The sequence below is a fragment of the Suricata suricatta genome, chromosome 9 (genome assembly GCF_006229205.1).
Source record: "Suricata suricatta isolate VVHF042 chromosome 9, meerkat_22Aug2017_6uvM2_HiC, whole genome shotgun sequence".
NCBI classification, from domain to species: domain Eukaryota; kingdom Metazoa; phylum Chordata; class Mammalia; order Carnivora; family Herpestidae; genus Suricata; species Suricata suricatta.
The window spans coordinates 58,450,660-58,476,597 of NC_043708.1; the positions used below are offsets into that span (position 1 = coordinate 58,450,660).

The window sequence follows — 25,938 nt, forward strand, 5'->3', positions numbered from 1 at the left end:
AATAAAGAAAAACTGAGAGCTTTCCCCCTGAGATCATCAACACAACAGGGGTGTCCACTCTTATAACTGTTGTTTAACACAGTGCTGGATGTCCTAGCATCAGCAATCAGAAAACAAAAGGAAATAAAAGGCATCAGAATTAGCAAAGATGAAGTCAAACTTTCACTTTTCATAGATGACATGATACTCTACATGGAAAACCTGACAGACTCCACCAGAAGCCTTCTAGAACTGATACATGAATTTATCAAAGTCGCAGGGTACAAAATCAAAGTACAGAAATTGGTTGCATTTTATACACCAATAATGAAGCAACAGAAGGAGAAATCAAGAAACTGATCCCATTCACAAATGCACAAAAAACCATAAAATTCCTAGGAATAAACCTAACCAAAGATACAAAAGATCAGTATGATGAAAACTATAGAAAACTTATGAAGTAAATTGAAGAAGACACAAAGAAATGGAAAACCATTCTCATGGATCAGAAGAATAAACATTGTTAAGATGTCATTATTACCCAGAAAATCTACACACTGAATGCAATCCCAATCAAAATTGCACCAGCATTCTTCTCAAAGCTAGAACAAACTATCCTAATATTTGTATGGAACCACAAAAGACCCTGAATAGCCAAAGTAACAATGAAGAAGAAAACCAAAACAGGAGGCATCACAATCCCAGACTTTAGCCTCTACTACAAAGCTGTCATTATCAAGATAGTATGGTATGGCACAAAAATAGACAGACCAATGGAATAGAATAGAGAACCCAGAACTGGACCCACGAATGTATATGGCCAATTAATCTTTGACAAAGCAGGAAAGAGTATCCGATGGAAAAAAGACAGCCTCTTTAACAGGTAGTGCTGAGAGAACTGGACAGCAACATGCAGAAGAATGAAACTAAACCACTTTCTTACACCACACACAAAAAATAAACTCAATGTGAGACAAGAAACCATCAAAAAGCAGGAAACAGCCTCCTTGACCTCAACCGCAGCAATTTCCTACTTGACACATCCCCAAAGGCAAGGGAATCAAGAGCAAAAATGAACTATTAGGACCTCATCAAGATAAAAACCTTCTGCACTGCAAAAGAAATAATCAAGAAAACTAATAGGCAACCAACAGAATGGGAAAAGATAGTTGCAAATGGCATATCAGATAAAGGGCTAATATACAAAATCTATAAGGAACTCACCAAACTCCGCACCCAAAAAACGAATAATCTAGTGAAGAAATGGGCAGAAGTCATGAATAAACACTTCTCAAAGAGGACATATAGATGGCAAACAGACACGTGAAACGATGCTCAGCATCACTCATCATCAGGGAAATACAAATCAAAACCACACTGAGATACCATCTCATGCTGGTCAGAGTGGCTAAAATGAACAAATCAAGAGACTATAGATGCTGGCGAGGATGTGGAGAAACGGGCACCCTCCTACAATGTTGGTGGGAATGTCAACTGGTACAGCTGCTCTGGAAAACAGTGTGGAGGTTCTTCAAAAAATTAACAATAGAACTCCCCTATGACCCAGCAATAGCACTGCTGGGGATCTACCCAAGGGATACAGAAGTGCTGATGCATAGGGACACATGTACCCCAATGTTCATAGCAGCACTTTCAACAATAGCCAAATCATGGAAAGAGCCTAAATGTCCATCAATGGATAAATGGATCAAGAAGATGTGGTTTATCTATACAATGGAATACTACATGGCAATGAGAAAGAATGAAATCTGGCCATTTGTAGCAACATGGATGGACCTCAAGGGTGTCATGCTGAGTGAAATAAGTCAGGCAGAGAAGGACAGATACCATATATTTTCACTCATAAGTGTAACAGGAGAAAGTTAACAGAGGACCATGGGGGAGGTGAAGGGGAAAAAATAGGTGGGGAGAGGGAGGGAGGCAAATCATAAGAGGCTCTTGAATGCTGAGAACAAGCTGAGGGTTGATGGAGGAGAGGAGAAGAGGGGTGAGGGACATGGAGGAGGGCACTTGTGGGGATGAGCACTGGGTTATAGGAGACCAACTTGACAATAAACTATAAAAGAAAAAACTTTAAAAAAGTTAATTAGCAAAATTAAATAAATAAAAATAAATTGTTTAGAAATTAATAAAATTCCATCATAGTAGGAAGATATTCAAATTAATGTTTATCACAAAACCATCAGGCTAATTAAGCTTTTATAGGTCTCTAATACAATCTTCCTTTAAGAAAAACGCAATGAGTTTACAAATAAACCTTTAATGTTGACTGAAACAAGTTTTAAACTTTATTAATTTGCATATCAACCATTACTTTATCACTTAAGTCATCATTTGTCTGGTATGTAAAAAACGTTTTAAAAAGCTAAAAGACAAAGTTTCTTAAATGTTCACAAAAGAAAAGAAAAATATTAAAACCATTAGTACTATAAGATTTTATTACCGTCTTTTAAAAATATTATTTTGGGGGTATGTAGGTGACTCAGTTGGTTAAGTGGCCGACTTTGGCTCAGGTCATGATCTTGCAGTTCATGGGTTCGAGCCCTGCATCAGGTTCTATGCTGACAGCTCAGAGTCTGGAGCCTGTTTCAGATTCTGTGTCTCCCTCTCTCTCTGCCCCTCTCCTACTTGCACTCTGTATCTCTCTGTCTCAAAAAGAAACATTTCAAAAACTCATTAAAAAAAAAGAAACCATCAGCCAATCAAAAATAGTAATATTAAAAATGGCTAAAAATGATGACCACATGGAATCTATCCTAGAATGGCAAGATTGGTTTAACCTTCAAAAATCAGTTAATGTAACTCACCTTATTAATAGAGTAAAAATAAAAAATGACAAGGTCATCTTAGAAAATGCAGGAAAAGTGCTGTACAAAATCTAATATCCATTTCTGATGTAAACTCTCAGCACATAGAAATAGAAGGCAACTCTCTCAAACTGATAAAGAGCATCTACATAAAGCTTATGATTATCATCATCCTTAATGACAAATGATGAACACTTTGACACACATGGAGGCTATTCTACTCCTACGTATTTACCCAAGACAAATCAAAGGATATGTCTGCATAAAGACTTGACATAAATGTTTTATAGCATCTTTATTTGTAATAGCCCCGAACTGGAAATAAACCAAATGTGCATCTACAGTTGAATGGAAAACACAATATTCATACAATTGAATATTACTCAGCAAACAAACAAACAACCCTTTGAATACATGTAGCAACATTAATGAATCTCAAAATAATTACACTAGGTAATTAATTAGGTGTGAAGAGCCAGACAAAATAAAGTGCAAAATAGTTTGTATAAAATTCTAGAAAATGATGCTAATCTGTAGTGTCTGAAAGCAAGTCAGTTATTGCTCAGTGCCTAGGAGGGGTACAGAGAGGGAGCAGGAGAGCACTTACTAAGGGTCAGCAGAAACTTTTGTGAGGCTAGATATGTTTATTACCTTGATTGTGGTCATGGTTTCCCAGGTACATATGTACATCAAAGCGTAATCAAACTTTCTAGTGTAAATATGTGCAGTTTATTGTACGTCAGGTGTACCTCAACTGTATAAAATGAAATGCGGGAAGTATTTGGTTGCAACAACTTAACCTGGAGGGTAAGAGAGGGTAGGGAAAGACTGCAGAAAAAGGCAGACCCCTTCAGATTGATAGCTGGTAGTTTTAATGAGCAAGTGAACTTAGGAGGAGGTGCTTCTGGGAGCTGCAAGAGGAGTAGATTTCCCCACCAACCTGCTGAATCTTAAAAGTCTACATAGAGGCCTTACTGGGTCTGTGTTCCGTATACCATCAAAATGGTCTCAACACCACTATCTCAAGGCAGTGTCCTTGGGGCAGCTTCTGGGGGCAGAGAAGGCAAGCAGAATGCTCATTCAAAGGACAGGGGAGGGGGTGAGGAGCCCCTGACTGCCTTGGTTCAGTTCACAGGTCAGCCAGTAGTCGTGTCCTCTCAGTGAGCTCCTTCATCAAAAGTCTAGGTAGCTGGAGATAAGGGGGAGAAGAGGTAGGTAGTCAGGCAGGGAGAAATTACTTTGGAGAAATATGTTGGATTCTGTCCTGTGGACAAGAACCATAGGCTAGAGTGGAGAGAGCCTAAAGGTAGAAACAAGAATTACATGATAGGCAATCGATGATGAATGGCCTTGATGGAAGTGTAAAGAGAGAAGAACTGGTTCTGAAGAAGTAGGGCTGGGTTTGGGAGGCATCTAAGATGTGGAATTGATATGACTTTATGAGTAATTGGATGAGGAAGAAGAAAAGGATAATGTTCATGTATATGGCCTAGAAGCTGGTTTGGACTGAATCTGTCCCCCAAATTCAGAAGTTGAAGCCCTAACCATCAATATAACTCTACCTGGAAATAAAGCATTTAGGAGATAATTAATGTTAAATATGTTAAACGAGGGTGAGGCTCTAATCCAATAGGACTGTGGCCTTATAGGAACAGGGAGAGAGAGACAGAGAGAGAGAGATCTTCTCTTCAGTTAAAAGGTGCTGTACACAAGCCAGGAAGAGTTCACCTGAAACTAAACTGCACAAGTTTGATCTTGGACTTCCCAGCTTCCAGAACTGGGAAAAAATAAATTTCTGTTGTTTAAGCTACCCAGTCTATGATAATTTGTTATGGCAGCCTAAGCAGACTAATACAAGAGCCAATGGGGTGGAGAGTGGAATTATGGGGAGGGGACATGTTCATGCGATTCACCTAGATCAAGAACACAAAACAAGAAGCCAGTTGTGGCAGTACTTTGAGTTCAGATTGGGATATATTAAGTTTGGCAGACATTCATATGAGAAGATAAGCAATTGGAACTCTATGTCTGAAACTCTGGGGAGTGGTTGTCTGGAAGTACATACTTGGAAACCATCAACAGTAGATGGTAGTTGAAGCCATGGAGATAGGCATACAGGGGAGGAAAGAAGCCCAACAATGGAGAAAATAATAGCCAGAAACCGAGGAGAACCATAACGGGGTGGTGACTTTGAAGCCAATGAAAGAATTTTGAAAAAAGATGATTAACAGTATCAAGTGCTGCAGTGCACTGAGCTCATTTCTCGGGACATGTCTAAGTGTTTGGCATAACCCTCGAACTCAAGGGCCCAACAGTCTAGCTGAAAGGAGAACACAAACATATGAAACTAGGAAATCATTCCATTAGAGTGAATTATCTTATTAATGTAAGAGACAAGGGCAATATAGATCCATCTCTTTGTTCTGCAAACATATTGAGCTCCTACTATGTGCCAGACCTTTCATTTTTGGAAGAGATGATTGGGCTTTTTTAAAAGAAGGGCATGACTTAGTTATGGAGGTGGAAATGATATTCTGACTAAGTGAAAAAACAAAAGCTGAGTAATGTAAGCACATGAGGAGTTGGGGTGGAGAGGATCCAGTCTTAGCAAAGGTACAAGCAGGGGAATATCTGGGAAGAAAGCCTGGCTAGGTGAGTTTGTGCCAGAGATCGGAGGGCTGGAGTGTAACTAGTTTCTAAAGTATTCTCGATCCAGTATATTTTCTAAGTGCTGTCCACCTACTGCTGCAATAGCAAGGAGGGCCCCCTGTGTCGAGCCAGTGGGGTCATTGCTTTCTGCAGACCTCAGACATGCAGAAAGTGCAAGCTTCTACACGGGCCACCAAATACGTATCGAAATGCCGTCAGATACGGATAGGAAATTATAACTGGACATCGAGGGAAAGCATAATTAAAAGAAAGCTTTAGATAGCACAGCAGTTTCCATGGCCCTACACATGAGCTTTTCCTGGATCCCAAGAATCCATCATAACACCTATATTGCGGTGGTTTTGGGTAGACCGATTAGCAGCCAGGTGTACGGTAGACTCTATAATATGATGAACAGTTAGATGGGCAAATTCGTGGAGATGAACCACTACCTGTCTCTGAACGCTGCCAGTCTTGCCTGGCGGACCTGGGAACAAAGCTTTCTTCCCCAGGACGGCCCGGAGGATGCAGTTCTCCCGGTGGCTGGAAGAGGGCGCTGCTGATCGCATTGGTCCGCTACAGTCCGAGGCCGACCCAGAGTCCTGGGAGGCGAGCGACGGAGAAGCCAACCTAGGTCACCTCCCAGAAAACCCGAAACAGCTGAAATCTCCCGGAGAGCGCCTGGCGGGGATGTTAATGCGGCTACTTGAAACTTTGCCTGGATCCAGTGTTGTGGGTTGAGAAAGGTGGGAGATAGGGGAAAGGAACGGAAGAAATAAACGCCAGCGCGTTTTGTCGACTCCGAGGAAAGCACTACTACAGGCCCTGGGGCTCACACGGAAGAGAGGACGAGCTGCAGGTTTCAGCTATCTAAAGTTGAATGCAGCTGTAAAGGTCCTAGGGCGAAACAGTCGCGCCGCCGCGAGGATCCTTCTTGAATCTGTCATTTCTTCGGCTTCAGCAGTCGCTCCAAAACTTTCTTCCAAACTGCACGCGCCTCCTAGGGTGTCCCCTTCCTTAGGATGGGGGCTTCCTAACTGTCCAGACTATGGCGAAATCACCACCGTCCACGCTGTCGCCCAATTACAGGCTCTTAATTTAAACAGGAACGAAAAACTGGGAGGAAACAAGCCAATTCGCTATAGGACTCTGACTCTACTTTTATGCTTCTCTCTTCCAGGGCGCCCCGCATTGGCCTCACTGGGTCTCCCAGCAGCTGCGGGTCGGCCCCTCCTCCCCCCTTCCCACCACGATCTCGGTTTCTCCGCATTTCAAAGGATGCTGGTAGCGCTGAATTTCCTTCTCTCAACTTTTTAACCCAGTCCCCAGAGTCGCTGCTACCGAAGATCTCTTCCCGCCAGGGGGCGCCTTAACTATGGGGGCTCTGACTGTACATAACTTGAGACAAGTTGAATTAGGCTTGAACCGTTTGACATGAAAATAGGCAAGTTCTGAGACTACAGGTATGAACCTCTTGAAGTCTGGACCTGACAGAGGAAAAGGTTCTTTGACACCAAAGGCCGGAGGATGGACTCTCCTTTCTGGGCGGACTCCCGCTCCAACACGAGACAGAACCAGTTCAGGGAGAGGGTGACACTGGAGCTGCTCTCAGACATCCTAGCATAGCCTCCCATCCCCACCCCTAGGGCCTGTGCAGAAGCCACGGCTTCAGGAGAGTGTCCGCAAAAGGAAGGTGCGCCCTCAAAGACGCTGGACGCCCAAGTACAGACAGGGAGCAGTAGAGGGAGCGCGCCTTAGCTCTGAATCTGTTCCTCGACCAGCGAACAGCGTCTGCAAAAGCCTCCTCGGGAGACCCCCCAACCCTTTACGCATAGATCTCCCAGAGGCTCACATTTGGTGCCTGGGAAAAAGGCTCAAGGAGTTCCAGTGAGATCCTTCAGGGAGAGAAAGACGCCCTCCAGAGGGGGCGGATTCTCCGTTCCTTGGATCTCAGGATTGGGGAGCAACGACCCCCCCCCCACCGCGCCTGGCTGCGTTCCTGCTTTCTCTTCCTGGGTGTCCGTTGCCTCCAAGGCACTGAGAACCCAGCTGAGTCAGGCTCGGGAGCCTGCTCCTGGCTGAGACTGCTGGCCCACGGGGCGTCTGGGCATAGGAACAGAGGGCCCAAAGAGCTTCATGCAGAGTTAGAAGACTGGATTCATAGTTTCTATAAATTCAAGATACAGAATCATAAGGTATAACCCCTTTCATTTGCTAGCGATTCTTATGCTTTACAAAGTAACGCACAGGATCTCATCCTTAAATACTTGGACCCCTAGTACAACCTGGGAGGTACACAGGGGGAGATTATGCCTTTTTTTTTTTTTTTTTGCCATTTAAGAATTAGGTGCTAAGAGGCTTTGTTTCCTTAATTCAACATTTCTTGAGACACTGTAAAATTCAAGGATAAATAAAACAGGATCGTATGTAAATGGAGGAGGCCAGTAGACAACACCTTAGGTTACTCAGGCTGTGAGGGGAGTGGCTCCAGGGTGTGGTGGGAGTCCACAGAGCTGAAAGGTGGCAGAGCTAGGACTGGAGTCCCAGCACTTCTGACTTGTACTCAAATGCTCCACCTATGACTCCTGAGCACTTTAAGATCAGATATGGGGAAGAACTTCCCATTCCCGCCCTACCCCCCCCCCCTTCACATCTTCATTGAAACCTTCTTTATCTTGGTTGGCTCCCAGAGTAACATTGTCACAAAATAACTATGTACATATTATTTGGGTGACTTACTGTTAGTTTATAAGCTCTGTGGTGTAAACACGTCTAGTTTGTTTAAAGCTGAATTTTTAGGCCTACCACAGAGCCTGTACTCAATAAATATTTGTTGAATAAATCAGGAATTGTGACAAAATTTGAAGCAAGATAACACCAGAAGGGACCATGGCCACTCACTGTCCTAAGAGAGGTGTGAAGGGCCAGGAAGAGAATTAGAAAAATGTTGGGGCACGTAGGTGGCTCAGTGGGTTAAGCTGCCGACTTTGGCTCAGGTCATGATCTCAGGTTCATGGGTTTGAGCCCCGCATCGAGCTCTGTGCTGACAGCTAGCTTAGCACCTGGAGCCTGCTTCGGATTCTGTGTCTCCCTCTCTCTCTCTGACCCTCCCCCGCTCATGCTCTGTTTCTCTCTGTCTCAATAATAAATAAAACATTTAAAAAAAAAAAAGGAAAATGTGGCACTGAGGATTGGGGAGGACTTTTCATTTCTCTTGTGGTCCAAGCTACAGACTCCAAGTCACACAGCCCTCTGTCCTAAATTCTCAAGAAGTGACTCTTGAGGGACAGAAAGGCGTTTCCCTCTGGCCATAAGGATGGTGAGCAAAGGTTGATGGTAGTTCCACGCGTCCCTGGTCCTGCCTGGGCCTGAGCCTGAGCCTCCTGGGCTCCTTAGATTCCATGTCAAGCTGCAGAGAGCAAAGCAGTGTGGCGGGAGTTGAGGTGAGCGTGTGTGGCCACACCAGGGAAAGCTCCTTGAGAGTCCAAAATGGGCCCCACTGCGCCCACTCTGCCCGTGAGAGTTACTGAAGTGGGGGGGTGGACCTATAGGAGGACTCAGGGTTCCCAAGTATTCCCTGCAGCCATTAAGAAATTACTGGTTTAATCTGGGTTACCCTATTTGAGATCTGTCTGGGAGGTAGCTAAAAGAAAGGACACTGCTGGGTTAGGAAGAGGTATTGGGGCCCAGGGACGGACTCTCCAGGCCTCTGGTCCCGCAAGCTCAGAGATAGAGATACCTGCCATTTCCCTCCGCTAGACGTCTTAGTCCTTCAGGCTTATTCTTGGCAGTGCAGCACAACTAGCGGAGAGTGTAGGGCAGTGTGTGTGTGTGTGTGTGTGTGTGTGTGTGTGTGTGTGTGTAAGGGGCAAAGGTAGAAGACGTGCGGGGGAAGGGTTCGGGTGATGCAAGGTAGTGCAAAGGCCCGGCGAGTTCTAGTCCAGAGTTAGTGCTTGTGTGAGCACCTGCCAGGGGAGGTGCGGCATAGTCTTGGTTGCCTGGGAGGAGGAGAGGGGAGGAGCGCGGAGCAGCAGCCTCGGTGAGCCGCCGCTCGTTACATCCCAACCCCCGTCCCAGCTCCAGCTCAATGCAGACACAACGCCTGCTGCGTGGCGGGGTCGAGGTCCAGTCTGCCAGCCTGAGGGTGGGCGGCAGTAGTTGCTAGCCACGTGCGCCGGTGCCTGCTGCCGGACTGCACAGCTGCCGAGGGACGGAGGCCCAGGCTCAGGGACTGCGGAAGATGCACCCAACTCTCCCCTTCACTCAGATTCAAGGCCTAAAGGCAGGGCAGGGGGTGGGGGTGGGGTGGTGCTAACGACAATATATAAATCTAGAGCTTTGGCAATGAAATTAAATTTTTTCTAAAGCTTTCAAAGAGCTTTTATGTGCCCGATCTTATTTGAATCATAGAGAAACCTTGTGAAGAATTACCTCCATTTCTAACCGGCATTGAGACTGGGAGAGACGTACACCATTCTATACTTGGTGTTTCTTATACTTATCAGTAATGTGAAATAAAGGAGAGGGAAAGGGAGAAAGAAGACTGGTGACTGGGAAACCCACCCCGCTGTGGCAATAAGACCCCAGTCAAAACAAAGTGGGGGATTCTGGGCCGCCTGCAGACAAGATCTGTATTCAGTTTTGTCTGCTCTCCTCGACGGTTCATTTGAGCCCAGCGTCGTCTTCCATCCTTCCTCCCTGGGCTTAGACATCACAGAGATAAAGGCGCAGTTGATGGAGTCTGAGCCCTCCTGAGAGCGCCCCCTTCCATCCCCCCACCCCAGAGAAGACCCTTGGAAGAAGTGCAAGCAACCGGCTTGGCGCTTGTCTTTCGAAGTACAACCGACAAGCTCATCTCGGCGCCCAAATTCGGGGTTGCCTGCCGCAAAGCCACCAGGGGAGCTGGGCAAAAACATGGGCCCATTTGGGAGGAAGGGGGTGCCCTGGGCTTTCTCACCCTTCACAGGCAACGTAGTCGGTGAGGAAACTGAATGTTAGTATAGAAGTTGGCTTTATATTGAGGGAGCACAGAACACTTCTCAGGGAGAGAACTAGAATGCTAAAAAGCCAATAAACAAAAGTTTCCTTACTACAATTGCTGTTAATGGAAAAGGCGCCTAACCTGCTGAATTAAATCGTTCAAAAGTGCCTGTTCATCATTGGGAGCTCCTTCTCTACAAGGAGGAGAAAGAAAATGTGAAAACAAAAAACCAAATTCGAGAATCCTCTCAGTGTGCTGGAGGCCCCAGCCTGGACAAGGAGCTTTCCACCCTCCCAGCCTCTAGCCAGAGAGGAAGCTAAAAGAGCCAAAGAAAAACCAAACCGAAACAACGGCGAAACGTTTAGAATTTAAGGGGGGAAAGTCGCAGTGGGTCTCGGGATCTCTACCACGCAGGGCTCGACACTGAAGTCCAGTAGGCTGGAGGCCGGGGCCTGGCCGGAGCAAAAAGGCCGGTGCCTCTGGCCCGGCTGGGGAGCGAAAGCCCACAGCTCCCCCTCTCCAGGCTCCCAAGGACCCTCAAGGCGCGGGGCTCACACTTGAAGCCTGGGAACGCGCAGACAGGAAACCCACTTCCTCCTAAGCAGTTTCTTGCTCGCTGGATGAGAGGCGCCCAATTGAAGCAGAATGATCCTCATCTACTAATATCCAGCGTGGCCACAAAGCGACTGGCCATTTACGCCGCCACTTTAAACAAAGATATTTGGTTATTCCCGGGGAAGCAAGTGCACTTTTGCATGGCTGAGCTCCGGGCGGAGGCGAGCCTCAGCCCAGCCTCCCGCCTGCTGGGCTGCTCGCGCCTCGGGATTCGCCCCCTCCCGGCCAGCTGGTCCCGCCGGGGTTCAGGCTCAGTTCCGCCCGGCAACAGGCGGGCGGGTACTCACGACGCTCCCTGCCCGCGCCCTCCCTGAAGCATCAGAGGGGAAAACCGCGTGGCCCTGGGCTCGGGTGCTGGGGTTGTGATGTCCTCGGAAAGTCAGCTCCAGCCCCAGAACCCCGCGTGTCCGGGCGATGGGCGAGGGTCGGGGACACCAGGTTTGTTCGAGGTGGGGCAACTTCAGCAATGGCCCTTCGGGTTAGTGCCCCCCAGCTTCCCAGCTCTGGCGGCCAGTAGTGTGCTTGCCTTGGCCAGGAATGGGGGTGGGGAAAGGGAGCCGCGGGTAGGGTGGGGGGACGTGATGCAGGGGGCCCTGGACCGCTGAGAAGACCCTGAGCTGGGGGAGGGGAACGCGGGGATCTGGGACAGCCTCTCCGAGGCAGCCGATCCCCTGCTCAGCGTCCCCTCCGCCCGCTGGGATTCTCTCTCGGGTAGGGGGAAAGGGGGCGGGGAGCAGAGGTGTCCCTCTGACGGCGGCAGAAGAGGCAGACAGACGGACAGAAACGCAGAACAACAGTGCGGCCCCAGGGTTCGTCCCCAGACTTGCGAGCTCGTTTGGTTGGCGACTGGGGCTCGGCGCCGCGAAGCCCGATGTGGTCCGGAAGCAGTGGGAAGGCGCGGGGCTGGGAGGCCGCGGCGGGAGGGAGGAGCAGCCCCAGCAGGCTCAGGTGAAACCCCTACCCTGTCCCTTGGCCCCCTCCCTCTAAAGACTTGTCCCCGCCTGGGAATCCCGACTATATTGGAAAGTGGTTCACTTTGTAACTCCGAAAGTTGGTTGCAAAGCAGCATTCACCTTTCTTCCTCCCCGCCATCCCTCCTCCTCGGCTACTCCTCACCCCACCTCTAGCCCTCCCCTCTCTCGGTTCCCTCCTCCTTTCCCTCCCCTGTCTCCCCCCCCCCGCGCACCGCCCGCACCCCACAAAAAATGGAGTGGGGGTGTCCGGGGGAGGAGGAAAGAAATGCTTTGGGTCGTGTCTCTGCCTCTCTCTCTCTCTCTCTCTCTCTCTCTCTCTCTCCCTCTTTGAGACCTAAAAATCCTGACAAGTGAAACTTAAAGGTGTTTACCTTGTCATCAGCATGTAAGCTAATTATCTCGGGCAAGATGTAGGCTTCTATTGTCTTGTTGCTTTAGCGCTTACGCCCCGCCTCTGGTGGCTGCCTAAAACCTGGCGCCGGGCTAAAACAAACGCGAGGCAGCCCCCGAGCCTCTACTCAAGCCAATTAAGGCGGACTCGGTCCACTCGGTTACGTGTACATCCAACAAGATCGGCGTTAAGGTAACACCAGAATATTTGGCAAAGGGAGAAAAAAAAAAGCAGCGAGGCTTCGCCTTCCCCCTCTCCCTTTTTTTTTCCTCCTCTTCCTTCCTCCTCCAGCCGCCGCCGAATCATGTCGATGAGTCCAAAGCACACGACTCCGTTCTCAGTGTCTGACATCTTGAGTCCCCTGGAGGAAAGCTACAAGAAAGTGGGCATGGAGGGCGGCGGCCTCGGGGCTCCGCTGGCGGCTTACAGGCAGGGCCAGGCGGCTCCGCCGGCCGCAGCCATGCAGCAGCACGCCGTGGGGCACCACGGCGCCGTCACCGCCGCCTACCACATGACGGCGGCAGGGGTGCCCCAGCTCTCGCACTCCGCCGTGGGGGGCTACTGCAACGGCAACCTGGGCAACATGAGTGAGCTGCCGCCGTACCAGGACACCATGCGGAACAGCGCCTCGGGCCCCGGATGGTACGGCGCCAACCCAGACCCGCGCTTCCCCGCCAGTAAGTGAGGCCGCCCCACCGCCGGGCCGCGGGCTAAGTATGGGGGGCGCGGGGAGAGCAGCCCAGAAGGCGCGGCTCCTGCCAGCTGCGCACTGGGCGTCAGGGTGGGCGGCCCGGCAGCCGCACCAGGGAGTAGGGTGCGGGAGCTGGGGATTCTTCCCCCTGCTGGATTGAGGTGTCCCAGAAGAGACACTTGGTAACGCTGAGGTCCTGCGGGCAGGTGCTAGTATTCGGCATGTCCCAGATGCGGCCGACTAGGAGCTCTGCTCCGCGCAGGAGACCTCAGAGTGCCGAGGGAGCGCCCCCACCTCAGCAGCAGCAACAATAAAAAAAACCCTAAGGGAGCTGGGGGCGAGCAGGGAGTAGAGAGGCGCGTCCTGGCCGGGCCAGAAGCTGTCCTACTGCGACACGCTCAGGCGTCCGGCCCGGCTGGCTCTCCAGTCTAGGCAGGTGGAAGGGCGCGCGCGGCTCCAGAGGGGGCTGTAAATGGGCCGAGCAAGTGCCCTCATTGGGGCTGACAGGAGAGAGCGGCCAAGAGGCAAAGCGTCTGGGGCTCTAGCTTTGGAAAGTGAAGACTGCACTCTCCTACGCTCCCAAAGTTGGGGTCTGCCGTGGGACCCCAGCTTTTGGTGTGGGCCCAGTTCGCCGCCTGTGCCCCGATAACCCCACGACTTGGGCCGGGGGATGGCCACGAAAGGAGCAGAAGCGGTCTTTCTCCACTTTGCTTTTGGGCTGGAGCACTGAGACTGAGGGAGGCAACCGGGGTTGAGGCGGGGAGCTTTCCAGTAAATGCCTCGACGGCAAGGCCTGGGGCAGGCGCTAGCCATCCTTGACACCTAGGCCTCTTTGGGCGGAGGCAGCTTAGGCGAGGAGGGAGCCGTCGGGGTGGGCAGAGCTGGCCAAGGCCGCGGAAGGCAGAGGTGGCCTGGCCCGGCCCGGCCCCCGCCGACGCTATGCGTTTGTCGCCTACAGTCTCCCGCTTCATGAGCCCGGCGAGCGGCATGAACATGAGCGGCATGGGCGGCCTGGGCTCGCTGGGGGACGTGAGCAAGAACATGGCCCCGCTGCCAAGCGCACCACGCCGGAAGCGCCGGGTGCTCTTCTCCCAGGCTCAGGTGTACGAGCTGGAGCGACGCTTCAAGCAACAGAAGTATCTGTCGGCGCCCGAGCGAGAGCACCTGGCGAGCATGATCCACCTGACACCCACGCAGGTCAAGATCTGGTTCCAGAACCACCGCTACAAGATGAAGCGCCAAGCCAAGGACAAGGCGGCGCAGCAGCAACTGCAGCAGGACAGCGGCGGCGGCGGCGGGGGCGCCGGGTGCCCACAGCAGCAGCAAGCGCAGCAGCAGTCGCCGCGCCGCGTGGCAGTGCCGGTCCTGGTGAAAGACGGCAAGCCCTGCCAGGCAGGCGCCCCCGCGCCTGGCGCCGGCAGCCTTCAAGGCCACGCGCAACAGCAGGCGCAGCAGCAGGCTCAGGCTGCTCAAGCGGCAGCGGCGGCTATCTCAGTGGGCAGCGGTGGCCCTGGTCTAGGTGCACACCCGGGCCACCAGCCGGGCAGCGCCGGCCAGTCTCCGGACCTGGCGCACCACGCCGCCAGCCCCGCGGCGCTTCAGGGCCAGGTCTCCAGCCTGTCCCACCTGAACTCCTCGGGCTCGGACTATGGCACCATGTCTTGCTCCACCTTGCTATATGGTCGGACCTGGTGAGAGGACACAGGGCCAGGCCGGGCCCAGCGCGCTGCCTCATCGCTTCCCCTCCTGCCGGCCACACATCACCAACTGCCGGCCACACATCACCAACTACCCACCGCTCCCTGCGCTTCGACTTTTCTTAAGAATCTGCCCCGTTTAGACCGAGGGAAAAAAACACAAAAGCCAAACTGCTGGATGCCTTTTTTTTTCTTTCTAAAATTTGTGGGATTAAAAAGGAAAAGATAAGAAAAGAAAAACATCCAAGTGAATCCAATTCTTTAAGAAGTCTTTAAAAAGAGAAGGACATAACAAGAACAGCTTTGGGGGTGTCTTTTAGGTGACTGAAATGGTTTCACTTGCTCAGGCAGGGTGCACTTTGGAGAGGGCTCTACAATGACATGGCTCTGGACTCTGAAGATCGCAAACTTCACTCTGGGTACGCTATACCAGCAAGGCAGACTCACTAGTAAATACCCGGATTTCTTATGAAGGGGAGATGGGGGCTGGGGAGAGGAAAGACTCTTCCACAGGACCCACTTGTCACTGACACAAAGGAAATGCCCCCTCCCAGCGCCCTCTGGCCGCCCAGACTCAGCCCCGGGGAAAAGCCCTGGCTAAAATTGTTTAATGTTTGATGTGAACTTGTAGCTGTAAAACGCTGTCAAAAGTTGGACTACACACCTAGTTTTTAGTAATCTGTACATTTTGTTGTAAAAAACAAAAACAAAACCAATCCCCAGCCCCAGCCCATCATATTTTTTATGGGCATTGACAAATCTGTGTATATTATTTGGCAGTTTGGTATTTGCAGCGTCAGTCTTTTTCTGTTGTAACTTATGTAGATATTTGGCTTAAATATAGTTCCTAAGAAGCTTCTAATAAATTATACAAATTAAAAGGATTCTTTTTCTGATTAAAAGTCCACCTTTTGTTTGGTTTTGATTTGACTTTAAAAGGCATTTTTTGGTGGTGGTGGGGTTGGCTCATCATTGGCCTAATGGGGTTGGAATTGTTTGGGGGCTGAAAGGATCCTAAACCAGCTAAAGAGCTGAGCCCAGAGTCCTTGTCCCCCAGGGAAATGGAGTTTTGTTCTGTCTCCGGATTGAGCAGAACCAAACCTTGAGGAGTCCTGGGACTTGGCAATTGAAAGGAAAAAAAGCTAAATACTTCTATCAGGAGGGGATGGGAGAAAGGAAGAGAAAGAGACCAAAGGATTCATTTTCAGCACCAGGCTTCTGTTTTTTTGAAACCTCCAAGTGTCTACTGTGGTCTTATACAGCTAAGGCAACGTTTAAAACTTTAAAATGTTTAAATTACATACATTTTAAAGAATCCTGAATGAGGAATCATTTTTACTGAACGGATGGTCCCTGTAGATTTCAACACCAATCCTTGTTTCTAATCTGCTGTAGAGAGCCTGGTTGGAATCGGAATTCGGTGGGAGGCTATTTTCAAAAGAGGGAAAGTTTATCTGGGTCTCCATTCTGTTCTAAAACAGCTATTCCCATGCATGGTTAGACACGGATCCCCAGCCTCTTAGGGTCTTTCTGGTCTTCGGAGGTTTCTGACTGGGCTACACGAAAGCAGGACTTTGGAAGCTGGGCCTTCCCTCTTTGTTCCACCGGTTTCCATCTCTTGGCTCCTAAATATCTTTGTAGTAAGCAATCTTTTTCCTGTTCCCAACTCTCTACTTCTTGCTGCCCACCCCCATCACCACCACCACCCCAGCAAAATAATCATCTTTGGTCTTTTTTCCTACTTCCAATTTCCTGGTCTCTTTGGTGTGGTTGTTGGGGAACTTTTAGATTGCCCTGGGGAGGAAAGGAGGCAGGAATGGTTGTGGACAGAGAAATCATAGATCCTAGATGGGCTATTGCTGCTTTCGGTGTCACCCTTAATAAACCTACCCAGCAAAAGTGGCCGGGTGGGCCCCTCTTCACCTGAAACTGTTTGTGGGGATTCATACTTGGCATACACTCATTTCGTGCCTAGAGTTTTATCTTTTTCTTCCTTTTCTTCCCTCTCTTCTTTTTTTCATCTCATTCTGTCGCCGTCTCTCTTTTTCACCAGACTTTCCCCATATCCCAGTTGTGAGGGAAATTGCATAGACCAAGGCCTTGCTCCAGACCAGCAATATTCTTTGTTAACTGCCTGGGGGCTCCTCTCCCCAAATGCCTTAGGACTGGAAGGCCAGGGTGAGCTTCCTCCCCTGGGTGGGGCTGCTGAGAAATGGTTTCCAATATCCAGAAGAGACTCAGAGAATCCGAAGAAGGTTGGGTCTACAGAGTGTGCTGGTTGGGGAAAATCTCAGGAGGCCTTCACCTTTTGGAAAACAAGCAAAAATTGGTAAAGTTTGAACACCTGTGTTGGGAAGAGCACCAGTGGCCCCAGACAGGGTGCATAAGTGGTCAAATCACAGCCTGGGGCTGAGACTTTGCTCGGAGATGTTTACTCTAAGGTCCCAATTGCTTGGGGGATGGGAGCTTCCGCTCAACGTGCCCCAGGCCCAGCACAAGCCTGGGGTGGGGGGGGCAGGCGGTGCTCGAGGTGCAGGACACTGGCAAGGGCGGCTGCTCCCCCAACTCCTAGCCGGGAGCGGGGGCCTGAGAGTCACAGTTTTAGTGGGTTGTGGTACCCTCGGCCTTATCACCCTTGCACTGGATGGAGTTTTATCAAATACATCTTCTCCCTGCCTTCTAGGCCGGCTTCGTTTGAAGTCTGTTTACTTGTTCGGGGTGGGGTGGTGGGGAGCAGGGTGATTTGAGCCGGGTCTGCGAATGGGGCCGAGACAAATAGGGGCTTGGCTGCTTTTCTCCATCCATCACACGGGGTCCACCAGCTCCCGCTATGGCCAGTAGATTGTAGTAACTTCTGGAAGCAGTCGTGGCACGCAAGCTGAAGGTTTTTGATAGGGAAATACGTGCGCGCTGGGCGCAGCGAAACTCCCCAGCCTGGGGACATTCCCAGGCCCATATCTCGATGAGCCTCTGCGATGCCTATCGTCACCTATTCCTGAAGTAGACCTCCCCTCAGTCTCCAGCTTCTCTGGCCCAGGTTCTAGCCTAGAGAAATCAGCCCTCTGGGGATGTCCCTGGCCCTGAAGTGCTGGAGAAGCCGGAAGCTACCTCACGGTTGGGGGGGGAGGGGGGGAGCAGCGCAGTTCTCTCTAAGATCCCATAGAAGCTGAGCGCCCCCGCCTATGCACCCCACCCTTCCCCAAGCCCTGATGGCTTCGGTCAGTGGGGGAGATTTTGCAGACAGCGGCCCCCATGCCTCCTCTCCCCCACCTCCACGCCGCCAAGTAAACACGGGGACTTTCTCGAGAGCCCTGGAGAGCGGCTCTAGTGGCTTCGGGGCCTGAAACCCCTGGCTTGGCTTGTTTGATGTTTAGCATCCCAAAGCGGCACACCACCACCGCCCCAGCCTGGGAACCTGGAACTGTCGGTCGGAGAGGGAGGAATGCAGCCCTCTCAGTCAGCCAGGCTGGGGACTGGACTGGGATCTGGAAAGGCGAGAAGAGTGGGCCAGAGATGCTCTGAGCAGGGGAGAAGGGAGACTCGGCTGCCGCCGCCCCCAACAGAGACACTTGTGGGTACAGCTGGAGTCGTCAAGGCCGGGAGGCGGGTGGGGGCAGGGAATGCTCAGCAGCCGGGCTGCGGCTCTGGGATAGGGGCTGGCCCTGAGGGAGGTAGCTTGGGGCCCTCGAGTGAAATCACACCCAGGCCCAGCCGACCGCGCGAGAAACGCTCGGGGCACTTACTCCTGGGGGCGGAGGAGGCCCCGCGCCCTCCACTCCAAGGGCCTCGCAGGAGGAAGGTCTTCGTCCCACTGTTTAGGACTTGGCCTTACACAAGAGAAGCCTTGCTCGGGAGCCTTCCGAGGATTTTAAATCCTCCTGGGGCAGGGTTAGGCCTGGGGCTGGCTTCGAGGTCTCGGGTTTTGAGACGCCAGGGAGGAATTCTCAGACTGAGGCCGCACGCTTTCCGAGCGCGCTTCCCGGCGTGTGCGCGTCGGTGAGGGGCTATCTGCAGGCGCGAGTGCACAAAAGGTAGCGCGAGTCTCTTCCCAGGCGACTCGAGATAAGAGGAAACGAGAGCGGGGTTTTCTGACTTCCAACTCATTAGGGACCAGGTAAGGTCAATGCTTTCTCTATTATGTCTTTATCTTAAAAGCGGGTCAATTTAAGATAAGGGAAAAAAAAATCCAGGATCTGTGTGAACCGTACTGATAAAGACTGACCCCTTTCCAGAACTAAAAGCAAGCCAGGCAGACATTCATTTTCTATAAACAAGAGAGTTGTGAGAAGCTGCCTTGAATTCTGATCGAATGTCTCCAGTCTCTCTAGACATCGCTCACCCCCCTCCCCCAATTATTAGAGCGGGGAGCAGAGTGCGCGAGGATATTATTTGTGGAGAACTAGAAAGCCTGTTGGGAAATGTGAATCTGAGATGATATGGCTCTTAGGCATGGTTTGCTGGCTTGTTTGTTCGAAATGTGTCTTTTAGAATGGAAGGAAAGTGACAGACGTGAGTACTGGGAGGAATGAGGCTGAATGTTTTCCTTGCTCTGCCAGGTTCCTATTAAGAGATGCTGGACATCACCTTCCTCTGACCCTCTCTGACTTCCCAACGGGTGTGTTTGTGATTGTGCAATTGTGTCCTTTTCAACTCCAGGCCACCCTTTGTGGGGGGCTTGATTTGGGATCCCTCCTCCACTAGGAGCACAGAAAATTTTCTTGTGCTGCTTTGGTCAGGAGCTTCTGGAAGGAGTGTCCTATTCCTAATTGCCCTCTGTGGTGAGTTTGTCCACCCAAGTGGCTGGAAGCATTGGGTATGGATAAGAGTAGCGGAAAGAATGTGTTTTATGGAAAGGGAGACCCAGGGTCTGCATGCTCCCTCTTCCCATGTAGTTGTGATTCTCAACTTGATGGTTCTCAAAGGAGCAGAGGAGAAGCAGGCTTAGCAACTTGACAGCACAGTTTCTGCCTCATCGGAAGCCACAGCTGAAGTGGCAGGCTGCGTTTCTCTCTGATAGTGACCTAATACCCTACTTGGAGGGCATCTAGTCAAGGTCTCAGGCTTCTTATTTGATGTTTCCCATTTGATCTCTGCTTCCTAAACATTTATTATCTTTATTATGATGAGTTGTAAATAAAGTTTTGGAAAGGATGGAATTTAAATCCATTTTCCTGTTCTATTTATTTTTTAGTCACTTGTAGGACACTGCAATATAAATCGATTATTGTTATTGCTCTGCTTGAAATGCAAAAAAGTTTTTTTTAATTGCAAGCAATAGGTCTTGTTAAAGAGGACTCTCCTCCAACTTAATATTCACATCTGATTCTGTGAACTCTGTGTGTAGGTATAAATGGTTGGATACAGACACCTGTCTTTGTATGCATTATAGAAGTATATACATATGTATTTGTCTCATATATCTATTTTAGAAGATATTCAAATAGAAAAAAAACTTAATGTACGATTCTCTTAGTAGGGGATCTTACAGAACCTGTTAGATGCAAAAAGTTGAATGCATTCATTGCCTCAATTAAGATTCACATGAAACCGAGTATCCCTTAAAAATTATACAAGGATAAACTTTCTTCAGTTATATCCACTTTAAATTGGAATATTAATTTATTTTCATGCAAAATCCTGGAGAACTAATTATGTTTGGGGAAAATATTAAAATTTGTTCTTAAAGAAAATGAACTTGTTGTCTGAGACACACAGTGGTAGATGAGACTTCTTGAAGCAATCTATAACAAAAATTACCATTTGTCACATCTACATTATCCACTAACAGATATTATTAGTGTGAACACTATTGGCTAGCTAACAAAACCAAATATAAATGTTTATTCCCCCTTATTTGCAGCAAACTCTCCTCCTATTCTGGTCTTCACAGAGTAGTGGAAATAAGAGGGCAGGTCTGAGTGTAGTCTGACAACAAGGTACAAGACAAACTTTTTCTCCTCTGTCCCTCCATTTCCTACATTTCCAGGAATCCTATCTTTGATTGATAGATGAAATTGTCAATAATTGTCAGTAACCACCAGGCTGTTGGTAGAGGGTCAAACATTGCATCTCTAGGATTTTCAGTAATAGTTGATAATGTCATTTCTACAAAATCAAAGATGTTAGGCAATGAAAAGTGTGCTTGGATACCCTTCCCCAGTCACTACTGCCCTGAAGCCATTCTGTGGAAAATCATCTAGGATGGTAGGGCCTCCACCTTGCCTAGCATTTTCCCTCTCAATACTGCTGCTCGAAGGTGTCCAAAGCTCTAGGAAAACAAGGATTTATTTGGTTCGCGCGCCGCCGATTTACCGGATCTCCTCGGCACACATAGGACTGAGTGCGCGCGCGCAGATGTAAACCTGGGAATTACCGTAATGACACGAAGAGGACTGGGAGTTGTTTCCTCTGAGCCGGCTGGCGCTCTGTTTTAACCTAGGAGAATAGGTCAATGGTTTAACGAATCTGACTATGCCGATGTATACAGCAAATCCGGCATGGTTAGGATCCCCGCGGGTGCCCCCAGAACACTGGGTTTCTAAACAGATTTGGAGCGACGGGCTTTTTCAGAGGAGACTCTGAAGCCTAAGAGGATTAAACCATTCTCCCCGCCTGGCCACTCGACGGTGCCTTGAGGTCTGCAAGGCACTGTTTTCTGGGTGGGGACTAATGGGTGGGTGGGTGCGGAGCTGGGCAGTGACGGCTTCCTCCTCCCCTTCTGAGTGTGCTTCAGAAAGAATTGCAACTCTTTCACCAAAGGCGTGCACAGAGCATACATCCCCGCCCCTAGCCAGGGAAGACACAAGTTGTAGCCGGTTCATTACTACTCACTAAGCTGCGCTATTAACTGAAATGTTGATTACCATTTCCTGGAAGGACTGCTGAGGCTGAGGCCTGCTGTAGTAAACTTTGGAAGTACTGCAGCATATCATTATCTACAATTGACATAGCAGGGAGAGTTCAGTTATCTATGTGCACTTCACATTGGCTTCGTGCTGACATCCAATGGGAGAATCTTTGGAAACAGTCCACAAAAAGTCAACCCATAGCCGTAATCTAGCGCTGGATGGGTTAAAGAGAACATCTTTGAGATCTATGGTAGCATCGAGCTTCAAGCATCCCTAATAGTCGACATTAACTTTCCGGTATCAACTGTTTTCTAACAACTATAATGCTATACCAACCCTAAGCGGGTTACTGAAAATTCTCAACAGACCTAAATACTTCAGCTCTGTGGAAGCTGGAGCGTTGTGTGTATGTGGTTCAGCACAGAAAAGAAGAGAGAGAAGGAGAGGGGACTGGAAAGGTGGGGAAGGGAGAAGAGAGGAACAACTGCCTGGTGAAAGTGTGTGGAGTTGTGCTGGTGTTTTTGTGGCAGATGGATGAGTGTGTAGTGTTTATGATTTTTAGGGAGTAATGCTGGTGGAGAGGGCAAGGGAGCCCCTGAAAGGAAATGTGTGTCCCACCTCTTGGCATGGGGTGTAACACAGTGGGAACGTAATTACCTAGCTGAAACAAGCTCAAATGGCAAAAAGTTGCAAAATAGATTGACCCCCCCTGAGAAGAGGGAAGGCCGGTTCCAGAGGTCTGCAGCCATCGTCCTTTTTTTTTTTTTCAATACATTTTCAACAAGAGGATCTAGGGAGTGATTCCGATTCAATACACATAATCAGTTTGCAAGTCTTATTTCCATTTGAAAACAGGGCCATTTGCAATCATAAGAGCCGGACACGCTGAAAGATACAGAGCGCTTTCCGAGCAGATGATGGGTGACAGAATCTACAGGCAAGCACTAAATATTTTCTTCTAGCCTCAGACCATATGCATCAGGCTTTAGTCCCGGTATATTTGAAACTGAATATTCCTGTTGTATATAGAAGTTAGTTGCTTAGAAAACTGAGACTCCATGGTTGGGGAGGGGGGCGGGAGGAAACAGCAAGAAAGGTGATAGAGAAACCATGTTTGTGCTTCCTCTCGGTACTGGTTAGTAGTTATTTAGTGAAGAGTACACGGGCAAAAGATTTGATGTAAATTTCAAACTTGTTTTTAAAGGAAGGGCCGCCAGAAGAGGTTGCTCGGGGCTAACATTTCGCGCGTTGGAGTCGTGACGACCTGCCGGCGTGTTCTGGGGACCAGCAGGATGTCTGCGGGGCCGGGGCGCAAAGCTATGATCGCAGCCCTACGAGTGGCTCCACAGCCTCCCAGTTGTACTGCCGAAGACCTAAGGGCCCCTAGCGGCCCTGCGGTTTCAAATTTGCTGTCAGGCGACTCAGCTGCAAGTGTGAGCACTTAAAATCTCTGGCTGTTTTATGGTCTTCCGTCGTAGAAAGTTTCGGTTTCTAGAACCAAGTGAACAGCTATCGGCGACCTCCCCACTCTTGCCCGCGGCCCCTGCACTCCCCACCCAGCTACGACCTGCCCCCCTAGCCCCAGTCCCAGGCCTCACCCCCCCACCCTCGTCTTCCCTCCGGTGCAGCCCGCGGCCGCACGTTCTCCTCCCACCCAGCTTCGCGCATCCCCCATTCCCACCCCCCACCCCCCAGCAAGGCTAGCAGGTGACTCTCCAGCAGGTTTTCAGCTCGCGACGCCCCCGCCGCCCCCCCCCCCAGGTTCGGCTCTGAACTGTCTGCCCACAGGCTCCCCATCCGTTCTGGAGACGACACTAATTAAGTCTGATGTGCGGATAAGTAGAAATTTCCTGTTAAGTTTGACCCCAGAATATACAGATAATTAGTTCACTGGGTCACGGTGATGATCCAAACCCTAACCTGAAGGGATTTTTTAAAAAACGATCTGAAAACGCAATCTTTATTTGGATAAACAAAATCAAACAAAGCCAGCGAACTGCTGCTGTTTTCCTGTCGAGTTTTCCTACGGAAAAGAAAGATTCCGCCTCTGCCTAGATACGAATATCTAACGAACTTTCTGGCAGGCAGAAACCCAGTCTAATAATAGTATGTGCCTAATGCCGATTCCATTTTTATTTCAAAAGGGAATAATTTATTAACCTCCTCAAGTTAGTGCCTCTTAGGCGTTGCGTTTTTAAACACCCGCGCAAAGCATTTTCACCTCCGGGAAGATCTCAGGAGAACCAATAGATGGGGGGCGGGGGGTGGGGTGGGGAGGATCTACACAGCTTCGCAGGCTTGCTCAATCTTCTACAAAACTCTTCCTAAAAACCCCGGTGTTCTCTTTAACAGATGTCAAGTTACAGAGACCACAAAGGTCTAAAGACATCCTTCACACACATGCACACACCCGATGTAAATTCACTAGATTTTTTTTTCCTCTCTAGAATTCATTCTGTGGTTAAGCAGAGTGAGTGGTCCTGAGGCATTAAAGCAACCTGAGTGGAGGTGGGAAGGTCAGACCTCCCACAACAGGGAGCCTTCAGGCTCCCTGTTTCTGCAAACCGGAACACAGAACCCCTACAACTGACAGGAGGTAAGGGTGAGACTGGGACCCGGAGGACCCAACCTGCCAGGGTCAAGGGGAGCTAGCTCACCCAAGTGAGGACAGGACCCAGCTTAGTCTTGGCTTGGTAGGCAGAGACGGTGCACAAGGATGTGTCCCAGAGCAGCAGAGAGCTAGAGCAGGTTCCCAAGGCAGGAAGTTCCCAGGCCCCTGACAGCTCCATAGAGATATGGTGACTGTGGCCATTTCTATGAGTGGTGGTTGTTGTGTGGTGACTCCTTCCCACTTTCCAGAATCTCCCCAAGGACCAAAAATACACAGGCTGGGGATTGCTGGTCCACATCTTCAGGAGCAATCAAGGAGAAGAAATCTGTCTGCCTTCCTCAAGGAGCCATCTCCCTATCTCCCAAGGCAGATGTGGGACACCTTCATTAGGACCCAAAGATCACCTGCGGGAGCATCATATTCTTGTATTTATAGCCTGATGTGACTCTATCATCTACATTTCATTTGTTACGTCATCCCACTCATCGCTCATTTTCCATTTCTTCATTTCAATACCTACATTTTATTTTCTTGCTTGTCCAATTCCAGCCTCACAGCGGCAGTCATACTTCCAAGGCAATTCGGTATCATTTTCCTAATGTCGGCACTAAAAGAAAAACAAAGTGGATGCGCTAACCCCTCTAGAGTGAAAGCCAGTAAAGCCCATATGGGAGGCCCGTGGTGGTAGCGGTGGTGGTGGTGGTGGGGTGTTGCTAAAAGGACCAGTGAGCCACCAAGGTCAGCCTATTAGAGGACTAGAGAGAAAAGTGACAGGAGCAAAGAGAAGCAGCAGTGCAGAGAAATTCAATTAATGTCAATAGATGCGAAGTAAGGAATACAGGCCAGACCTAATGCATCGCCTGGCCTGGACAGGCATAGAAAGGGAGGAGGAGGAAGCAGATGTGTATATGGTCATCTATCTCTTAACTGAGGGGCAAATCTAGCAACTTCTTCCTTTCCTCCTGCTAGACATTAAGAATAGACTTTTTACTGGAGCAAATGAAAGAGCTAGGGAGCTGAGGGGCCAGAAACTGTTGTTCGCCTCCCAAACTCCAGCCTGGCCGTGTGGGCTCTAAACTTTGGAGAGGAAAAAATTCAGGGGAGCCTGGGGACAGAGGGCGAAGCGCCTGGGAGAAGAAATACTGCCTTCTGGAAACTTCCGGGGAAAATAGACAAAAATCCTTTCTTTCGAACAATTGCCCCACCCCTCCTTCCTGCAGTTGGAGAGGAGACTTAAGAGAAAGGGGAGATTCTAGGTCTTTTCCGACCGTGGCTGTTGGACAGCGCCCTCTTTTGTCCCGGTCAGCTCGGCCTCGAAGGGGGTACCACGTGGAGGGAGCCCCAGCTGCCTGGGAAAATGGCAGAGCGATTCCGCTGGGACTCAAAGCCGAGCCCGCCCTCCAGCTCTCATCTTAGGGCGCTGTGCAGCTTCCCATGACGAAGGCGGGTCCTGAGAAGGCGCCCTGTTTCCCGCTACCCAGTCGGGCCCCATCCTCCTGAGGGCGCGCAGCGGAAGGGGTCGCGTCTGCCCTGGAGATCCCTCCGCGGAGCCGGAATCGCCTCCCCCGTCCCGCCCCCCCGCGCCCGCTCCCCGGGCGGGTCAGGCTCGGCGGGGCGTTCCCAGCTCTGGGTCCCGCGACTGCAGCGAGGGAGGAGACTGGACTTGTCCTGTCG

The 25,938-nt window shown here is 49.9% G+C and overlaps 1 protein-coding gene and 1 long non-coding RNA gene across 7 annotated transcripts in view; both read left to right on the forward strand.

The window, feature by feature from the left end:
* Positions 1 to 11,323: 11,323 nt before the first annotated feature.
* On the forward strand, positions 11,324 to 15,712 carry NKX2-1 (NK2 homeobox 1). Of its 4 annotated transcripts, none has more exons than XM_029952866.1 (3): positions 11,324 to 11,501; positions 12,709 to 13,094; positions 14,067 to 15,712. In XM_029952866.1, the coding sequence occupies exons 1-3, from the start codon at positions 11,467 to 11,469 to the stop codon at positions 14,801 to 14,803; spliced, it is 1,158 nt and encodes a 385-aa protein (XP_029808726.1). In that variant the 5' UTR covers positions 11,324 to 11,466; the 3' UTR covers positions 14,804 to 15,712. The 4 variants fall into 4 exon arrangements, with proteins under 4 accessions (XP_029808726.1, XP_029808727.1, XP_029808729.1 ...); XM_029952867.1 differs by having other exon boundaries at positions 11,324 to 11,490; XM_029952869.1 differs by lacking the exon at positions 11,324 to 11,501 and adding an exon at positions 11,803 to 11,861.
* A 2,823-nt stretch (positions 15,713 to 18,535) lies between these two features.
* The window catches only part of LOC115301114, a 37,656-nt gene continuing 30,253 nt past the window's right edge, over positions 18,536 to 25,938 (forward strand). For all 3 annotated transcript variants that reach the window (XR_003912974.1, XR_003912975.1, XR_003912976.1), the window contains exon 1: positions 18,536 to 18,919. This is a non-coding gene — a long non-coding RNA (uncharacterized LOC115301114). The remainder of the gene's footprint in view (positions 18,920 to 25,938) is intronic.

Excerpts from the sequence above, each read along its gene's own strand:
- NKX2-1 (XM_029952866.1), top strand. The coding sequence starts at position 11,467 with ATGGGCGAGGGTCGGGGACACCAGGTTTGTTCGAG. Across the intron at positions 11,502-12,708 it reads GGACACCAGGTTTGTTCGAG|CCGCCGCCGAATCATGTCGA; the intron begins GTGGGGCAACTT and ends TTCCTCCTCCAG. Across the intron at positions 13,095-14,066 it reads AGACCCGCGCTTCCCCGCCA|TCTCCCGCTTCATGAGCCCG; the intron begins GTAAGTGAGGCC and ends TGTCGCCTACAG.